Source organism: Chelonia mydas, chromosome 2 (genome assembly GCF_015237465.2).
Source record: "Chelonia mydas isolate rCheMyd1 chromosome 2, rCheMyd1.pri.v2, whole genome shotgun sequence".
Lineage (NCBI taxonomy): Eukaryota > Metazoa > Chordata > Testudines > Cheloniidae > Chelonia > Chelonia mydas.
This window is the reverse complement of record NC_057850.1, coordinates 35,204,751-35,225,966: the sequence shown is the minus strand read 5'-3', so window position 1 is coordinate 35,225,966 and position 21,216 is coordinate 35,204,751. Positions and strand designations below refer to the sequence as shown.

Sequence of the window (21,216 nt, the reverse complement as noted above, 5' to 3'; positions counted from 1 at the left end):
TCCAGAAAGAAAGAGAGGGTGGAAAATGTATTGAGCACCTGCAGGAGCCTGGCTGGGAGGGAACATATGAACAGACACAATGAGGTTGCCAAGTGCCTGCATTGAAGCCCCTGTGGCAAGTACAGATTTAAACGATTTAATTACAGCCACCAAATTGAAAATGCTCTAGCGAATGAAAAGTGTAAAATTTTATTTAATCTGGCAATTGTCAAGACTGAAGGGTGCAGGGAAAGAGGCTGGCCATGGTTGATGCAGAAAAGAGGAGAAACAAAACTGTGTTAATTGATATTGAAATACCAGCAGATAGAAACATAAAAAAGAAACAAGAGAAGCATGAAGAACTCTGTTATGAAGTGGAAAGATTATGGAAAACTAAAACAAAGATGATCTCAATGATTACTGGAGAACTTGGCGCAATCGCTAAGGGTATGATTGAGCAATGCAAGAACTTGTTAGGAATGCAAGACATCACAATCAGTGACCTCCAGAAGTCAGCACTCTTAGGCACTGCAAGAATTTTAATGAAAGTCAGAGGAGAACAAATGCATTTGAGCACCTAAAATGCAGAAATTCTGTAGAGAATTTAATGAAACTCCTGACTCCCCAAACATGTGGAGTCAGTTCGTGGTCAGGATTTATTGGTGACTCATGCAGATAAATTTTAAGCAGTAGCTCTCTCCTTTCTGTGCTTAAAGATCTTTTATGCTGTGAAGGCTGTTTTAAAAAAAATAATCCCCATGATGTAATACTGAGGGATTATAATAATAATATATTTTGCAAAGATGCCTGAAGTATCTTTTAGTATATATTATTATAAATCAAAATAAAATAAATACTAGTGGGACTTACATGCTTGAATCAATTATAAATTTATACCTAAATGCATTACAGGAGCAGTTATTGGCCGTTGGAATAACAAATGATAAAAGATAATCGAGGATTTATAATCATTTTGAAAAAGGAGGTGAACATTTGGGGCATATTTAATATCTGTCCACCCGTTTCTCCTTCGGTGCGCATGCATGTATGTGTGTGTGTATATAAGTGCACTACAGAACTGTGTATCTCGTAAACTTTGTAAGGGATTTTATAAAAAAATAATAAAAACAAGCAGTAAAATATACTGGGGCTGAATTGTGGCATTTAGGCACAGCTCTGTGCTGGGTGCACTGCAAAGCCTCACCACCAGGGTAGAGTATCAGAGAACATTCTGCTTCAGAAAAGTACAGTACGTCCCAGAGCAGATATCTAGGAGGCATGGGGGCTGCAGTTCAGGGCAGCCCCTGTACTGGCTGCACAAGGTTGGGGTAAATGTCCTCACTCCTTTCTCTCCCATATTGCCAGATGCATAGGGCCTACCACGGTTTAGATCTTCATCAGCACCCTGATAAATTGGGCTGATAACCAGGGAACAGAACCAGGGCAACTCTTTTTGATGCCTCTGAGCAGTGGATTGAAGGTACACCAAATTATATAAATTCACTTTGAATGGTTTGCTGAATGTTGTCTGCAACCCTGTTAACTGAGTGTCCCATTTTCACTTTATGCTTCTCTCTGGCCTGATTATGGCCGCCACAAAAAGTCACATGACCTTAATACAGTTTTTTAAAAACATTTTTGAAGTGCAGTTATACTCTGTAAAGTGACTCTCTCAAAATTCAGGCACTGCTTTACACTTAATGCTATTCTCATTTGTTCATTTTATACTTTTTTTTCCTGCTGATGGTGCAAGCTTGATATGGGATCTGCTACTCAAGTTGTATTAATGCATTCATTACCACAAGTAATTAAATATCCTGTCATTGGAATTTAGTTAACAACTCTGTTGATTATTTAAATTCCAAAATATAATCCAATTTACTTCACCATAGTATAGCTGCATTGGGTCTAGAATGCTAAGAGAAATCAAATGGAGTAGATATGACTAAGTGTACACAGAGAAGAGATCTTAGTAAGAATGTACCATTTTTATAGTCACCTTTCTTATGTTAATGTGTTTTACATTCCCTGTTTTAATAAGCTCTAAAATAAACAGAATCTCCTTGTATGATGTGTTCCTGTAACTCTGAAGATCTGGACAGTTGCTTAATTGTCAGATTTCTGTTTCCACTGGGATGTAAAGAGGAATTTATTTTATTCTATCAGGCAAAAAAATTTGACTATGTGGCTACAACACAAGTCAAGAAATGCTGTGACATTCAAATGTATGGTGTACTCCTAAACTTATGGCTCAATACGTATAACCTCTTCTTATAAGGTCTGAGGGGACAGAGCTGTCAAAGCCTGGAATCTATGTGGGTAGAAATGACACTGTTCCTATTTTTGGTTCTGCATCCTAAATTTCACAAAACATCTTAACTGTTATCTGAACTAGTTGGGTTATATTTAAGAATCATGCAGATTATACCTAATGTAGAGTTGGGGCTGTGCCCTGGCCTTTGTGCCGCAGCCTAGCATGACTGTGTGGGAAGGCTGATTTAGCAGACTGCGCACTGGTCTGGGGCTCAGGAAACCCATGTTCAATTTCTGGGTCGGTCGCAGGCTTTCTGCATCTCCTTGAATGTCAGTGTGAGTTAAATGCTTAGGCCCAGATTTTTAAAGGTATGATGTTTCTCTGCATCTTTATGTGCTTACTGACTTTAAAAGAATCTGGCCACTAGCTCCCCTAAGACCTTTTAAAATTCCCAATCTCGTTCCCAGTTTTAGTTTAATAATCTCATTTTCCCCTTTCTTTTAAGTAAACAAGAGTTAATATCTGTTAGAAAATCTTTTGAAGGTAAACAGTATAGTTCCCTAGAATACCAGTGTTATTTAACCATTAGAACATGAGTTCTATCCCTAGCTCTGCTTTTTGCTAGCTGAACAAGCCTGGGGAAGTCACTTGGCTCTATGACTCTATTTACCCATTTGTAAAATAGGTATAATCATTAAATCCTTCACAGTGATGTTGGGAGTCTTCACTAAAATTTGCAAAGCCCTTGAAAATTGTCAGACGAAAGGTGTTGTACAAGTTACTGAACATGTGGCCCATGGTAAGGACCTTAATATAATATTTTTAGTTGGGCAGTGCAGTTAGGTTATAATTGAGATATACAAAAACAAGATTTGTATTCCATACAGTATGACCAATTAAGAACTTCACTGTAATAATGCAGACAGAATTTGGTGATGGAGTCAATTAACATACTGTTATGGGAAAGCCCCAACAGCTGATTTATGGTGGTTTCACTGACTACGTCTGTGTCTTTTTCGTTCTCTTTTTATAGTATCGGTCAGGACGGGATCCTCAGCGAGGCTCAGACAATATTTCCAATAAGTCTTCAGACAGTGATGTCAGTGATGTGTCAGCTGTATCAAGGACAAGCAGTGCTTCTCGTTTCAGCAGCACAAGCTACATGTCTGTCCAATCAGAACGACTGAGAGGGAACAAGAAAATAAGGTGAGTAACAGAACTAGGAAGTTGGTCACTTATATGCTTTTAGAACACTTTTCAGGTGAGTGCATGTGAATATTTTGCTAAACTTTTAACATATATAATTTTAATAAAACTTACAGGGCTTTCCAAAATATAGGTTTTAGTTTATTTTTGTGTTTCTACTGCCCTTTTGATTCCTTATGCTAGATATTTTTTGTAAGTGAATAAAGGGATTTTCTTGCATGCAGACTTTAGCATCTTGAGATGACGCTGCTATCAGAAGGCATTTGTTACACTTAGACTTGCATCTTTTGAAAAAAGACTCTTGAAAAATATTGAACAATTTAAATGATAATTTTATTTACAAAATATTTGCCAATAGTCTCAGAGTCATTATAACATTCTTTACAAATTGGAGCAGAGACTATCCTCCTGCATCTCCACAACTTCTGTGCTTGAATTTAGGGCTGTCAATTAACTGCAGTTAACTCATGCTATTAACTCAAAAAAATTAATTGTGATTAAAAAAATTAATCGTGATTATTCACAACTTTAATCGTACTGTTAAACAATAATAGAATACCAATTGAAATTTATTAAATATTTTTGGATGTTTTTCTATATTTTCTAATATATTGATTTCAATTACAACATAGAATACAAAGTGTACAGTGCTCACTTTATATTATTATTTTTATTGCAAATGTTTGCACTGTAAAATGATAAAAGAAATATCATTTTTCAGTTCATCTCATACAAGTGCTATAGTGCAATCTCTTTATCACGAAAGTGCAATTTACAAATGTAGAATTTTTTTTTATTACATAACTGCAGTCAAAAACAAAACAAGGTAAAATTTTAAAGCCTACAAGTCCACTCAGTCATACTTCTTGTTCAGTCAATCGCTCAGACAAACAAGTTTGTTTACATTTACGGGAGATAATGCTGCCTGCTTCTTATTTACAGTGTCACCTGAAAGTGAGAAAAGGGGTTTACATGGCACTTTTGTAGCCGGCATTGAAAGGTATTTATGTGCCAGATATGGTAAACATTTCTATGCCCCTTCATCATTCGGCAGCATTATCTCCCGTAAATTCAACTTTCATGATAAAGGGATTGGACTACAGTACATGTAATGGGGGAAATTGAAAAATACTGTTTCCTTTGTTTTTTACAGTGCAAATATTTGTAATCAAATAAATATAAAGTGAGCACTGTACACTTTGGATTCTGTGTTGTATTGAAATCAATATATTTTAAAATGTAGAAAACATCCAAAAATATTTAAATAAATGGTATTCTAATATTGTTTAACAGTGGAATTAATCATGTGATTAATCGTGATTAATTTTTTAATCGCTTGACAGCCCTACTTGAATTGCCGGACTCTTAAAACCTCTTGTAAAGTGCTTCTATAGATACTGGACCCAGTTCTATTTAAATATATTGCTGTGCAACACTCATTGTCTAGTCTTTAATAAGAGTTGCACAGTATATCTGAAAGCAGAAATGGGCTCAACTTCCATTCCTTGAACACTCAAAACACCGATGAAAGGAATGTAAGAGTGGGCCTTAAATATTTTGGCACTAGTATTCCTTATTTTGGGAAATTTCCCCTCCGAAGAGAAATTATATTTTTAAAAAAGGGTAGGTTTAAGTATCTCTCATTTTGCATAATTGATATTGTCTGGAACACAGAAGTGTGCATTCCATGTATTTAAGCACCGTTTTGTGTGATTTATCAGCGTGTAACTTTGAATACAAAATATGTGCATTACAGAGTGTCAGGAAAAATGTTTGCATCTTAATCTTTGTCTAGCCTGTGCTGGAAGTTGGCCAGCATGCTTTTACCCGTCACTACATTTTCCCTTCTAATTTATTTCTTTTCTTTTAAATTTCTTTTTGTGTACTGCATGCATGCTTCTTCTCTGCAACCCTAACTACACTTTGTCTTCTTTTTTGTTTGCATGCCTTCCTCAACTTGTGTTGACTTCAGAAGGTCAAGGGATTTAGAAGGAAAAAAAGAGGGAGGGCAGGAAGGGGATGAGCATGAGGAGATATTTCCTGAGGAGGAGGAGCTTGAGGAAAAAGTGAAGCAAGAACAAGTTAATGAAAAGGGGGAAGAGCAAGAGGTGTCAGAAAACTGTGATAAGGAGGAAAGCAAAGAATCAGGAAATGATGAAAAGACCCATGATGATCAAAGTGAGGAAGGGAAAGAGAAAAACCAGAGGAAAAAAGAGGATTTACAAAGGCAATTCTCACAAGATGATGTCAGGTAAAATATATTTCTGTTTGTAGATAGTTCCCTATGGTCCTGTAGCTCTTTTTCCAGTGCCTGGACCCTGTTTGTTTTCCCATTTGTATTTTATTTGACATAGCTTGTTGTTTATGTTCCCTTGAATCCTTCTTCACTTTCAGCCATAATTCTTCAATAGTAAACAAATTTATCTCTTGATTTTAATGGAATGGTTCTGCAAACAGAATAATTAAACACCTTAACTTTACCCCTTAGGATGCAGGCAGCCACGGCCTTTTGTTCCTTTTGAACTGGTTTATAGTTTGCATTTGACTGTATGACATACTGCTGGGGAGCTAGCAGGTGAGCACTACAGTAGAACCACAGAGTTACGAACACCAAAGTTACGAATCGACCGGTCGACCACACATCTCATATGGAACCGGAAGTAGGCAATCAGGTAGCAGCAGAGACAAAACAAGTACAGTACAGTACTGTGTTAAATGTAAACTACTGAAAAAATAAAGGGAAAGTTAAAAAAAAGATTTGACAAGGTAAGGAAACTGTTTCTGTGCTTGTTGCATTTAAATTAAGATGGTTAAAAGCAGCATTTTTCTTCTGCATAGTAAAGTTTCAAAGCTCTATTAAGTCAATGTTCATTTGTAACTTCTGAAAAACCAATCATAACACTTTGTTCAGAGTTATCAACATTTCAGAGTTATGAGCAAACTCCATTCCCGAGGTGTTCGTAACTCTGAGGTTCTACTGTATTTAGGTCCCCTAGAGACGTCTGATTGGATATTGGGATGTAATTTTATCTAACCAAGCTAGCAGTCTGGGGGTGCTAAAGGGCTAATTAACCCATTAGCTGAGGACTGATACAAAGGCACAAGAAGGCAGTGCTGGTTGGGAGGAAAAGAACTAGCTGAGCCCAACTTCAGAGAGAACGTCAAGACTTCTCTGTACTGAAATTACTTTTGTGTAGGCTGATAAATATGTGTGTGGATCAATTGTGGACATGGATAATCAAAAATGGTTCTTTCACCCATTTGCATTAATGGGTTAGTGTGGTGTGAAGTGGTAGCGTTGTATAGGTCTGCGACTGTAGTAAGCCTAAAATATTTTAGGTGCCTGTGACTGGGTGTCCTATGCATTTGCTGCCCTCTACTGGAGACCCTGCTATCTTGGTGAGCCATGCCCTAGGAAACAGCCTTTTAAGAAAAGAAGGGCAGAAGAGTTTGGACTTTCAGGAGTTGTCTAGAAACTCCTCCCAGTTTCTACCCTCTAGCCATGCCTCCCAGGGTCAGCTGCTGGTAGAACAAGTGAAACTTTGTACTCCAGCGTGCTAGAAGGATTGGGAGCAGGCAGAAGCCACTGAGGCCTCTGGAGGCCAGATAAAAAGGACTGGCTGCTTCTATCTTGTGGCAGTTCTGGGTGAAGCCAGGAAAGGGGAGGGAAGAAGGATCCTCCCTCTGCCTTAGCCCAAGAAGCCAGTCCTGGTCAGCACCTAATTCTGAGTGCACTTTGCATGTAAGTCAGGGAGAGACTGAGTTAGACATTTATTACACTACTGAAATTCAACAAGCTCATTTCATGCAACACCCATAGGCTTAATCAGGTCTGTGATATGCTTTTACCAATGTAGTTTCTACTTCAACACACTCAGAGTTACACTATAGCTACAATTAAATAGTCTGGAATTGTGATATTTAATATACAATTATTACATTTGCTGTGTTTTCCACTTAATTTATAATGGGAAAATGCAATATTCCTTATCTGATTTACTCATTGATAAAACATTTGGATTTCTTGATTGGCTGAATGCTTCTGCCCCTCTTTTTGTCATGTGACAATAGGGAAAAAAATCAGAGTCACTTTCTTTTAATGCTGAACAAGGAACTCTTTTAGAATGAGAAAAGCAGTTTTATCTTAACGGCTACTCTCTCACACTTTCTCTGCTTCACTGCAGAGCTTCTGCTTAGGACCTAGGTCAGACCCCTCCTGCCTTGCTATTGATTTAAAGAAACAGAATCAATGTCACCTTTGTTGCAATAGAAAGGTGTCCTCATGCAATAGGATGTGCAACCATCTGTGAACTGCTCCGTTGTACATGGTAGAGGGGATTTTTTCTTTCTTATAACAGTATTGCCAACTCTTGCTATTTTATCACGAGTAATGGGATTTTAGAGGGTGTTGAAGCCCATCTCACAATGACATGGGAAGCTCCAGCCCCCAGTGCTGCCATAAGCAGAGTCTCTCACCTCTACTCACTCCTAGAGACCTCACAGCAGGGGTGAGGGAAGGAGGGAGCAAAGAGCCCAGCAACCCATTATAGCTCCACTCCCTCAACCCTGGCTCCTCCTGTGAGAAACACATACAGGATGTTGCCTCTGCTTCTGAAACGGCCACCCCCAGCCAGGGAAAGGGGACCCTGTTGCAATCCCCAGGCCTGGGAAAGGGGAATGAAGAACTCTAGCAGGAGCAGAGGTGAAGTAGGTGAGGACTGATGAGGGGATGTTCATGGATTCAGGAAAAGGGAGAACCCCTGGAGGCTGTGGGAGGGAAGAATAATTAAAACAAAAATGAATTATTTGCATCATTTATGTAGTTATCAAAATTATAGACAGAAGAAGAATGATTTACGTTTTTTTCAAATAATTTGAATGTGACTGAATTGATTATTTTAAAAAATAATATTTAGAATTATCAATATAATAACTGAACTGAAATATAGAAAGCTCTAAAAGGTGGTTAATGTAAAGATGTTCTTGCATGTAAAGATCTTTGCAGCTCCCCAAAGTCTTAATTGAAAAATAGAATTGGAAAGCTTGATACATAAAGTGCTTTGTCATCCTTGGCTGTTCATTGTTCATTTTCCAGCTCCATTTTATAGGATTTTTACAGTATATTTCTAAATATGCACAAATTCGTTTTTTTCACACTGTAGAGCTCTCCACTGAGTATGTATGTTATATGTGTGTACAACAGCCTAGAGCATAAGTACTCCCCCTTTTTCCCACCAGCACGGATGTCTTCCCTCCAGTCCATCTCTCCATTTTTGTAGGGATATTTTTGAGTGGACATCTATCCAAATATTGAGATACCACTAACAGAAGCATTACAATTACATTGAAATTTGAGTTTCTTGCTACTTAGGACTAGCCCAAATAAAGCAACGACTTAAATATTATGCATCTTTCCCACTCTCAGAAGCCAGGGAGAGGCATGTGTATGTTAAAGATCAACTTTTCAACCTGAAATTTATTACAGACACATTGCCAGAGGAGCAGATGGGAGTTAAAAATGCAGGAGACAGACTACAAAACATGGTTTGATTATGTTTTTTTTAAATCTCATGGTTTGTGGGGACAGTCTTGTGATTTTTTTTCTTGATCTCTTGAGATTCAATATACTATTATAACCTCTGGGGCAGCCAGCTGGTCCAGCATTCTTCCCTTTGCTCTTCTCTTGGTAGAGATTACAGAGATCCAGCACAGTATGGCTGCGGTGAATGCAAGACTGATGTATTTCCTGTTTATACAGGCACTTACTTCCTAGCTCTATGCCCCCTAGTGACTGCTTTAAACATTCACAGGTAGCACCATATTCCTTGTGAAGGGTGATACAACTTTTATCCAAACTTTACATTAAACAACAGTTAACAGGAATAAAATATCACAGCAAAACAAGAATAAATAGCCCTGTAAAGGATAGAGTAGGCTGCCTGAACTTGTGTCAGGGATTTATTCTGCCCTTTTAAGACGTTCTCTACTAGTCCTCTGACTTTTTTGAATTCTCAAGTCCTGTGTAATCCTCCATACTACAGGAAGCTGTCTTTTTCTTGCTGGCTATCTCCTTGCAGGGAGAGGAGCTGGAGGAATCACTAGTACGAAGGCAGGTGGGGTCTTCACAGGTTCAGTCTCGGGGTAGTGATCACTGTGTATTGGAAGTCTGCCTGGGGAGGTGACAAGATGACACTGGTTCTGAAAAATGATTCCTACTAGCACCCTAAAAAGTAGAATCAAGTGTCCTGGTACATCCCTGCATTGTCCCCTTTTCTTGAAAATCTTTCACCCAAACATGATCTCCTGGATTCAGTACTACCAAGGATTTGACTCCATAGAGCCTGCCAAAGTCTCTCTTCTGATGGGCTTTATATGGATCTTCCTTCTTCTGTAGTCTCGGGAAGTCAGGCCAGCAAGAGTCTAGTTGAGTAGGGATGGCTGGGATAGTGGACCTCATCTTTTTTCATATCAACAGTTCCATAGGGCAGAATTCATTTGCTAGAAGAGTTTTATTATCTTTACTGCACATTCTGCTTCAGCATTATTCTGAGAAAATTGTGCCTGGATGTGACGTGAATAAAACCATAGGTATCTTCAAACCTCTTAAATCTCTCAAAAAAACTGAGGACCAGGATCAGAGATGACTTGCCCTGGAATCCTAAAATTAGCAAATAAGTGTTCTATCCTTTCCATGGCACTTGATGTCATTTTGAGCAACCTGGCAGCTTCAGTTAGTCTTGAGAATTAATCAGTCATCAAAAGATAGAAAAGATCACTCCTGAATTTCTGTCATGGCCTGTCTGGAAGAGCAGTTAGTAACAATGGTTCTGATGGGTTGGTTCTCATGCAAGCACAAATATTATATTTCTCAACACTCTGGTGTAGTTGTTTGCTCAGCTCAAGCCACCAAATAGACTTTTGAGCTCTCTCCCTGACTTTGGTAATGCCTTGGTGCCATTCATGCGGTCTGTCAATAATTTCCTGTTGCACTGATGTAGGTATAACCTATCTGGATTCCTTCATAAACAGATTTTGTTTTATGGTAAGATTCCAAGAAACCACCCAATATGGTTTTATAGAGGTTTCTGACCTGGTCTCATTTGTCATAGAATCATAGGGTTAGAAGGGGCTGCAAGGGTTATCTAGTGTAACCCCCAGCTAAGATGCACGGCTTTTTGTGTCTAAACCATCCAAGACAGTTGTCTTGCTATATTTTTCTGAATGACTGGCTTGTGTAGTTCCCCAGTACCAGGAATTTTCTGGACAGAAGAGATCTCATAATGGCTTTGACTTCTGTGCCAGCTGAGGTAGGAATTTTCCCACATGTGTCACTTCACTGCCACTCTGTGGCTTCTTCATGTAGGTAATCACTTGTACTTTCTTTTGGATCTTGTCTGACCCTTGGTCCATCAATGGGCCTAGAAACTTGATTCTGTCTTTGAGAATTCACACTTGTTAAGTTTAGGCCTGCTTTCTCTAGTTTTTCCAGGACTGCAATGAGATGTTGGGTTTCTGTTGATCCATAGCTAAAAATACCATTCATTTGGCTGAGAACCCCTTCCAGACTCTCTGGGAGCTGTGACATTTTCCTCTTGAAGAGTTCGGGGTAGATGGCATGCCAAATGGTAGCCTATTGAAACAAAACTTTCCAGAATTGAGCAAAATGAAAGTCAGGATAGATCCTTGAGAGACACGACAAATCAAATCCCTCATTGCAGATATTTTCTGGTGACATGTTGAGGTGCTCATATTTCTCAGATAGGAACCTTTTTTATTTTTATAAATTTAAATCCATCAATAAATAAGGCCGCAATTCTATAAACATTTGCATATGTGCTTATCTTTGTGCACAAAAGTAGTTTCACAGAAGTGTTTGCGGGATTGGGGTTTTCATAAATAAAGTGTTGATACACATTAGCCTATCATCACAGCTTGGCAACTTGAACCAACCAAGAGAAGTTTCTGACACACTGCCAATATTTGCTAGTCCCAAAGCAACACTCAATGTTCAGTCATATCAAAACCTGCTTGAGAGGTCTAACATAACCAAACTAGCCAATTGGCTCTACTTCAAAAGCAGCAGGAAATCATTTGGGACTCTGGCTATTATGGTCTCAGCCCTTAAGAAAGGTTTGAACCTAGACCAGAATCTACCAAGGATATTATTGGTACACAAATGCACCTTTGATTCAATAGCCACCACCTTCTAAATCACCTTTCCAAAAAAGGGCATTTGGAGGCCAAGTGACTGTTAGCAAACATGTCATCATTAGGGCTACAATTTAGTCATGGGTATTTTTAGTAAAAGTCATGGACAGGTCATGGGCAATAAACAAAAATTCACGGCCCATTACCTGTCCGTGACTTATACTATAACCACCCCTGACTAAATTGGGGGGGGGGGCACTGCTGCAGGGGGCCGCTCCTGGGGGAAACCCCAGTGGGGCATTGCTCGGGGTGATGATGCTCATGGGGGACTGGGCCAGTGGCACCAGCTGCTGGGGCCCACCAAGCAGCAGCTCCCCTGGCCGCCCCAGGGACCGCTGCTGTGTGGGAGGGGGGCGGACCAGAGGGCCACTGCTCAGGGGGAGGGGGACTGCCTGAGCAGCGGCCACTGCAGCTGGCTGCAGGGCCACCTGAGCGGCTGGCTGCAGAGCCACTCCAGCAGCAGCCAGTGTGGCTGTCCCCAGGGCCACCTGAGCACTGGCCCCGGAGCTGGCTGCTTGGGTGGCCCTGGGCTCACCCACGCTGGCTGCTACAGAAGTCACAAAGGTCACCGAAAGACATGGAGCCCTAGTCAGCATCAAAAATTGGTTTCTTGAGAAGTTGTCAGACCTCCAGATTTTAGAATGTTAGAGACCCCTCCCTTCCACACACACCTAAGCAAAGCGCTGATGATACTCATGAATAATGGCAACACAGACTACTTGCTATAAGCAACTAAGATGCACAAACTTTAGAACTGCAGAAGGAGGGCCTCAGAAATCAAAATCTTGTCTATTATGGGGACCCTGATCGGACACAAACTCAGACTGCTATGGAGAAAGGTGGGAGTATGGGATGGCTAATCATGGTCCATGCCTGCTGAAGAAAGCAGGTTTCCCCCAGAGAACTGCAGTTAGCCCCCACATTTTTAGAGAAGTGAAAGTCAATAAATCTTCCTGGGAGAAATAGAGCTGGAGTCAATTTTTGCCTGGCTTAAGCATTATGACACTAAAAATTGGCCACCTGTTTGATATATAGCTAAAACACAACTGCATGTTTTTTGTGTAATGCATGTTAGTAAAATCACAGCATAGATCAAACTTCTTAAATAATTTTTCTTGGATTCCCTTATTTGAAGCTATTCTGTATCCATGCTGCTGTGTCCTTTTGTTTGTATCAAAAACAATTGTTTCTAATACTAACTCATTTTAAAGTCCCTTATAAATAATACTCTGAGAATAAAGTAACTGGAAGAATCCTTATGTAAGACAAACAGACCCCGGTCGTCGGTGGGTGGGATCGAACCTGGGATCTCGGGAATTTATTGCAAGAGCCTCTACCGCATGAACTAAAAGCTACCTGGCTGTTAGCTAAGGCTGTAGAGCAGACTTATTAATTGCACACTCTCTCTCTAAGTGGTCTCAGTGCCACTAGGTGGGACAGAACATCACACCCAGGAGGTGTGTGGGTTACACTTTGTTCAATAGCTTCTAGTTTAAAACTTTATTTGGACTTCATAGTTAATTAAACAATTCAGTCCTCATGTTATGAAAGGATAATACTTTTTGTGTCTGATCAGAAGTTTAGTGTATTGTTTGAACTGTTTCTAGTGTTGCTTCAGTGAATCATAGTTCAGTTTGTCATGCCAGCCTTGTGATGCATAATACTAGGTCTCGTAGAGAATGCTCCCTCCTACACTAATTATTTTTGTCTCAAAGCAATGACACTTCTCTGAAAAATGAGCAACTTAGATCCACCGTCATCTCTTGTAGTACCTCATTCTTCAGTTCCTTCACTGAACTGCTATATGTTCTTTGAAGGTTTGTGCATTTGATTAAAATTCTGCAAATATATCCTGCCTGGCAATGTACAATATGACTGTGAAAGAACTTGGCAAGATTTCATAGACCCAAACCCAAAGAAAGTAAGAAACTATATTAATAAAATTGTTGTTAGCGTGAAGGGTGCAGAGTGATAAAAATGATTATTTATGGTTTGTATTATGGTAGATCCAATCAGGGTCATACTTCCTGCTTGGTTCTGTCCAAATACACAGTGAAATGTCAGGGTCTGTTTGTATACTTTAAGACTCTCTTCCTAATGGGCTGTTTTGCTGCTTCATAGCATGCTGTCCACCAGTGATTAGCTAAGAATTGCTAAACTATTGACCATGGGAATTTTGGCTGGCAGACCTCTTGCACCCCATCCATCTCCTAATCTGCAAAACATTGTCTTCTGGAACTGCAGAGAGATGTTGCATCCAGACCTGCAGTCGTGACTGTCAGGGTTCCCTCCCCACTCTGAACTCTAGGGTACAAATGTGGGGACCTCATGAAAGACCCCCTATGCATATTTCTACCAGCTTAAGTTAAAACTTCCCCAAGGCACAAATTCTTTGCCCTTGGAAGGTATGCTGCCACCACCAAGTGATTTAATAAAGAATCAGGGAAAGGACCACTTGGAGTTCCTATTCCCCCAAAATATCCCCCAAGCCCTTCTACCCCCTTTCCTGGGGAGGCTTGAGAATAATATCCTAACCAATTGGGATCACAGTGATCACAGACCCAAACCCCTGGGTCTTCGGAAAATAGAGAAATCAGTCAGGTTCTTAAAAGAAGGATTTTATTGTTTTAAAAAAAGGTAAAAATCACCTCTGTAAAATCAGAATGGAAAATAACTTTACAGGGAAACAAAAGATTCAAAAACACAGCAGAACTTCCTCTAGGCTTAGTTTCAAAGTTACAAAAAACAGGAATAAACCTCCCTCCAGCAAAGGAAAAATTCACAAGCAGAACAAAAGATAATCTAACATGCCTTGCCTGGCTTTTACTTACAATTTTTGTAATATGAGAGACTTTTAGGATGGTTTATAGAAGGAGTTTTCTGACCTGATGCTTCTCTGCTTCCCAAGAGAACACACACACAAACAGCCTCCCCCCCCAGTCCCCGCCCTACGATTTGAAAGTATCTTCTTTCCCCATTGGTCCTTTTGGTCAGGTGCCAACCAGGTTATTTGAGCTTCTTAACCCCTTACAGGTAAAGAGGAGTTCTAGGCTACCCTTAGCTGTATAGTTATGACAGTGACATCTTACAGTTTGGATTTTGGCTGGTTGAGCACCATTGACAGACTGTTTTTGGAAGGTTCAAGAAATTCTCATCCAATACAGGAAGTTGTCTACTAGGAAGACTACTTCTCCAAATAGAAACAGTTCTCTATATGGACAGCTCAGCATAAGCTGATCCCAGTTGAGGTTCCGATACCACAGATCCTCCACTTCATGCTGCATTTAAAACTGGCTGGATTGGTTGTTTATTTTGCTCAAAGTCCACCTTGCAGCAATAACAGTATGTCATGCTCTGATATGGTCATACTCATTCTTTCAACATCTAATGGTATCAAGATTCCTCACGGACTTCCTGCATACTTACACACCTGTTAGAGACCTGACTCCTATATGGGATCTCAACATCCTCCTCCTCAAAGGTCATGGAGCCTCTGTTCAAGATGCTATTGGATTGTTTGATACATCACTTTACCCTTAATACAGCCTGTCTGGTGGCTATCAGCTTGATGTAAAGGGTAAGGAATTTCCAAGCCCTTATGGCCAGACCTCCATATTGATGCTTTCACAAGGACAAGGTGTTCTGAAACTGCACCCTAAGTTCATCTCTAAGGTGGTCCTGATTTTCACCTGAATCAGTTGATTTAATCTGTCAGTGTTCTTTCCAAAAGCATATGCAACACTAGTAGAGGAGAAGTTGGATGTGTCCAGAGCCTAGCTCTATTACCTGGATGGGACCAACTCCTTTAAATTGTCTCTTCGTTTCTTTGTGGCAGTATCCAGCTCATTGAAAGGCCAACTTGTCTCATCATAGAGACTTTCTAAGTGGATCAAGTAATGTATTAGTTAGCTAGTGAGCCACTCCCTCCGAACATCGTGGCACACTCCCCCAGCGTACATACAGCATCTTCAGTCTGCTTCAGAAATGTGCCAGTATCTGAGCTCTCTAAAGCAGCAATGTGGAACAACCCTCTGTACTATGCCCCTCAAGTATTACGCCCTTGACGTGGTGGCTAGATCTGATGTTTGGGAGAGTAGTATTCCAATCATTATTGGACAGATGTAGCTGGTACTGCTCATTCCCATGGTCCAGAGGGAATACTGTTTGTCAGTCACCTACAGTGGACTCCACACTGAGGCATGAAGAAAAGAGAATGGCTACCCTAGAGTAGCTGTGTATTTTTTCAGATGTTGCCATCAATGTGGATCCCACAACCTACCCTTCATCCTGGCTTTTCAGAGTCCTCAGCAACTCACGCTATGTCTACACGGCCACTTTCAGCGCCAAAGCTTTAGTCATTCAGGGATGTGAAAAACACACCCCTCACCGACAAAAGTTTTAGCGCTGAAAAGCACCAGTATAGACAGTGCTTTATCTTTGGGAGCCACACTCCCAGTGATAAAGCTACCACCCCTCATTCAGGGTGGTTATTTTTTATCTCCGGGAGAGCTCTTGCAATAAAGCGTGTCTACGCTGCTCACATCACAGTGCTGCCGTAGCCACCTTATAACATGGACAGTGTAGACATACCGTTACGCTTTGAATTGCGAAGCAATTGAAGAAGGGCGGTGACCACCCCACATTTTATGCCCTCATATGGGTTCACAGGAAGGCATGAAGCACCTGTGTAGCCTTGATGGACATAGCTATTTGAAAGACTCCAATCTTGCATCTATGATTGCAAACCTATAGTGGGATCCACACTGACTACAACATCTTGAAGAACCACAGTTACTGTAGGGCAAGTATCTGTTCTTTAGAGTCTATATCAGATATTAAATAATCTAATTCCAGTAGCCATTGCCATCTGATTCTTGCATAATTTAATCAACAAGTTGTTTAGCTTCTGGTGTGTTTGCTAATTAGGAGAACGCTTCCTTATAGATAATGTGTTTACTCAAGTAAAGATGATAAATTGTGGCTTGTCTTACCCTGAAGCTGTACATGATTTTTCTCATAGACTCATAGAAGTGTAGGACTGGAAGGACCTCAGATAGGTCATCTAGTTCAGTCCCCTGCACTGAGGCAGGACTAAATATTATCTAGACCATCTCTGACAGGTGTTTGTCTAAACTTTTCTTTAAAACCTCAAATGATGGAGATTCCACAACCTCCCTAGATAATTTGCTCCAGTGCTTAATTACCCTGACAGGAAGTTTTTCCTAATGGCTAACCTAAATGTCCTTTGAAGCAATAAAAGCTTCACCCTCATCTTTATAACAACCTTTTACATACTTGAAGAGTGTTATCATATCCCCCCTCACTCTTCTCTTCTCCAGATTAAACAAACGCAGTTTTTTCAATCTTTCCTCATTGGTCATGTTTTCTAGAACTTGGATTAATGTTGTTGCTCTTCTCTGGACTTTCTCCAATTTGTCCACATCTTTTTCAAAGTCTGATGCCCAGATGTGGACCCACTACTACAGTAGAGGCCTTAACAGTGCTGAGTAGAGTGGAAGAATTACTTCATGTGTCTTGTGTACAACACTCCCGCTAATACATCACAGAATGATGATCATTTTTTTTGCAACCTTATTACAATTGTTGACTCATATTTAGTGTGATCCACTATAACCCACAGATTCTTTTCTGGAGTAGTCCTTCCTAGGCAGTCATTTCTGATTTTGTATTTGCGCAATTGGTTATTCCTGAGTGTAGTACTTTGCATTTGTTCTTATTGAATTTCATCCTATTTATTTCCAACCATATCTCCAGTTTGTCAAGGTCATTTTGAATTCTAATCCTGTCCTCCAAAGTGCTTTCAACCCGTCCCAGCTTGGTATCATCCTCAGACTTTACAAGAGTACTCTCTATGCCATTATCCAAATCATTTATGAAGATATTGAAGCATACCCAGGACAGGTCCCTGCAGCTCCCCACTCAGTATGCCCTTCCAGCTTGATTGTGAACCATTGATAACTATTCTCTGAGTACAGTTTTCCAACCAGTTGTGCTCCCACATTATGGTAGGTTTGTCTAGGCTATTTTTCTGTAGTTTGTTTATGAGAAGGTCATGTGAGACAGTATCATCTCTGTATATTTTGACAGTTTATAACCTCAAGTCTGAAAGGATATGAAAAGATCTTTTTTTCTACAAGATTATTCTCACTTTTCTGGCTTGATTTAAAATTCTGTCTCTGGTAGTTTTAGCTCTGGGACACAAGGTAGATTCAGGATGTGGTTGATCAGCTCACTACATTCTCTTCATTTCAAAATTAACTTTCCAATTCTTCCACGAATAAACCTCTCAAGCAACCTTGCAGCTTAGTTGTATTCTTGGATTTAATAAGCATTGTCAGATCTGAAAACAAAAAGCATTCCTCTCTGACTTTCCACCGTCAGTAAAGTAGGCTACAATTCAAAAAAGTATTTAAACATGTGCTTAACGTTCACTTCAAATTTAAATCTGTGTCTTAAGTGCATTTTTAATAGGGATGCTTTCAGGGCCATAATGTGCAGGCTTGTAGAAGGCGAACTGCCCTTTTTAAAGGTGGAAACTTCATTGTTAACACACTATTGACAAATGTTGTTGTTTGGTTGACAGGTTTAGGCAGACAGGCTGTTCACCTTCTTAGCTGAAAGATGTGGATAACTGCTAGATGTTTCAGCCTCATGAGTTCTGTTCCACTGATTCAGTCACACTTTAATTTATGTCCTAACCCTGTTCTCTGATTGACCCCCCATATTTACAGATTTATATGAAACTAAAAAAATATAATAGTACTAACTAACTCATCCTTGCTACATTTCTGGGAGCTAGATAATTAAGTATTATTTACTTCCAATCTTATACTTAGTTCACTTGGTCAAATCTGTTCTTAATAGTTCTATAGTGATAAAAGTATGTTAAAGCAAGAAGAGAATTCATTTACAGGAAGGTTCTACAAATAAGAGAAAACTATTATCATGCAATTTGGCACTCAGATTTTGTCTTTGTTAGAAATTTTACAAGGTATTGAAATATAATGTCCTGAAGAATAGAAAAATAAATATCTGAGATAGGAATTTGCATATCTGAAATCCTTATATAGTGTAATTTTATCAAATAGAAACTTGTGCCAAGATATGTTAGTACTGAATTATTGTCTTGAAATGCCAAAATGAGGGAAAGATTATAACACAGAATCAGGTCTATGAAATTCATACAAGTTTATCCCAGCAAAGGGTGTCAGTACAGATACATACGTGATAACATTGTAATGAGGGATCTCATGGGGCCTGACTACATGGAACTTTACTGCCCAGCAAGCCACGGTATGAATCTACAGCACAGTAGTTTGCCATGCAGTAACATCACTGCACACCCAGCTACAGTGGGTATAAATAGTAGTGAGGCATTGGCTAGGGTACAGCCCTGAACCCTAGGGTATACCATAGACAGCTCTTTAAATGCCCAAGCAGTGCCTTTGGCAGCAGGGAGCTGATATAGACTTTCCTTGCCACCTCCCTCCTGCCAGAGCCCTTTCTTGCTGCAGTGAGAGGCTCTGGTAGCAGGGAGCTGCTGGAGCATATCCCTGCTGCCTGTCCCCCACTGGAGCCTTTCACTGTCGCATGTAGCTACACACTACAGTGAGTGTGGACCCACTCTGCCTTTCGCTGTGGTGTGTAGCTACATTTACCCTCCAGGCCACCACAGGTGTAGGCAAGTATAGATAAAGTCTAACAGTCCCAGAGTGCACTTTGTGTGTTGCCTATTGTTTCTATTTTTATACACACATGCTTTGCTTGAATAATGTTTATATATAAGAGAGTAAATTGAAGTCACCTATGTATTCACTGATGAATTTCTCTTCAGAGAAATATTGCATGTTGAGAGCATTCTTTTAAACAAACCATACTCATTATTTGCTCAATTGTTTTCAGTCAACCTACTAATTATAAGTTCAATTAAATAAATCTAATAATTATGGTTTAAGGGAGGGTAGCTGTTAGAAGTTTACATCAGTTGTATAAATAGGTAAGAATGAGTCAATACAATATTTTTTTGGCCGAATGAGGACTCTAGGGACCAGTCATTATAATTATAATTCATTATAATTTCCCATTGTAGTGTCTCTCTCTGATGTGAATTGACAGATGAATACATGTATTAGCCTGAAGCATAGTTCCCATGGAAATATTACTTTCTACCTCATCGTTGTTCCAAAAATGCTGTTATTGTTCAATTTCTTCAGCAAATCAATGGAATGAAAGCATCTTTGAAGATAAAACATCTATTAACATTTAAATTCCTTTCTCAGTTGTAAAAAAGGTGTGTAAGAAAATCTTGAGGGGTCTGCTAACCTCATGAGAGACAACTATGATGAAAGATCTTTCTGGAGCACTTAAGAAATCATTTCTCCCCTAAAACGTCATAGTATGTTAGTTCATTACAATATCCATTCTATGGCAAAATGAAATGTTAGAGTTATAAATAAGGCTACATTTTAATCACGGGTTTTTTAGTAAAAGTCACACACAAGTCACAGGCACATGGCCTCTTGATGACTTTTACTAAAAATACCTGTCAGGGTTCCTCCCCCACTCTGAATGCTAGGGTACAGATGTTGGCACCTGCATGAAAACCTCCTAAGCTTATCTTTACCAGCTTAGGTCAAAAACTTCCCCAAGGTACAAAATATTCCACCCTTTGTCCTTGGATTGGCCGCTACCCCCACCAAACAAATACTGGTTACTGGGGAAGAGCTGTTTGGAAACGTCTTTTCCCCCAAAATACTTCCCAAACCCTTGCACCCCACTTCCTGGACAAGGTTTGGTACAAAGCCTCACCAATTTGCCTAGGTGACTACAGACCCAGACCCTTGGATCTTAAGAACAATGAACAATCCTCCCAACACTTGCACCCCCCCCCCTTTCCTGGGAAATGTTGGATAAAAAGCCTCACCAATTTGCATAGGTGACCACAGACCCAAACCCTTGGATCTGAGAACAATGAAAAAGCATTCAGTTTTCTTACAAGAAGACTTTTAATAGAAATAGGAGTAAATAGAAGTAAAGAAATCCCCTCTGTAAAATCAGGATGGTAGATACCTTATAGGGTAATTAGGTTCAAAACATAGAGAATCCCTCTAGGCAAAACCTTAAGTTACAAAAAAGATACACAGACAGAAATAGTTATTCTATTCAGCACAATTCTTTTCTCAGCCATTTAAAGAAATCATAATCTAATACATACCTAGCTAGATTACTTACTAAAAGTTCTAAGACTCCATTCCTGTTCTATCCCCGACAAAAGCAGCATATAGCCAGACAGAGACCCTTTGTTTCTCTCCCTCCTCCCAGCTTTTGAAAGTATCTTGTCTCCTCATTGGTCATTTTGGTCAGTTGCCAGTGAGGTTACCTTTAGCTTCTTAACCCTTTACAGGTGAGAGGAGTTTTCCTCTGGCCAGGAGGGATTTTAAAGGGGTTTACCCTTCCCTTTATATTTATGACATGCCCCCCAAATCTCAGCTAGGGTGAAACACTGGCTGGGATTTCTTCCTGGAGCTCTAGGAAAAACAGAGTTAATA

The 21,216-nt window shown here is 39.8% G+C and overlaps 1 protein-coding gene across 37 annotated transcripts in view; it reads left to right on the top strand.

Moving 5' to 3' along the window:
• Positions 1–21,216, top strand: part of RIMS2 (regulating synaptic membrane exocytosis 2) — a 728,605-nt gene that overhangs the window by 620,128 nt on the left and 87,261 nt on the right. For 36 of the 37 annotated variants that reach the window (XM_043539203.1, XM_043539200.1, XM_043539204.1 and 33 more), the window contains one exon: positions 3,267–3,439. In XM_043539203.1, the coding sequence (XP_043395138.1) occupies positions 3,267–3,439 (173 nt within the window). Of the gene's footprint in view, positions 1–3,266; positions 3,440–5,295; positions 5,691–21,216 lie in introns of those variants that run through there. The other variant, XM_043539222.1, reaches the window with a different exon arrangement.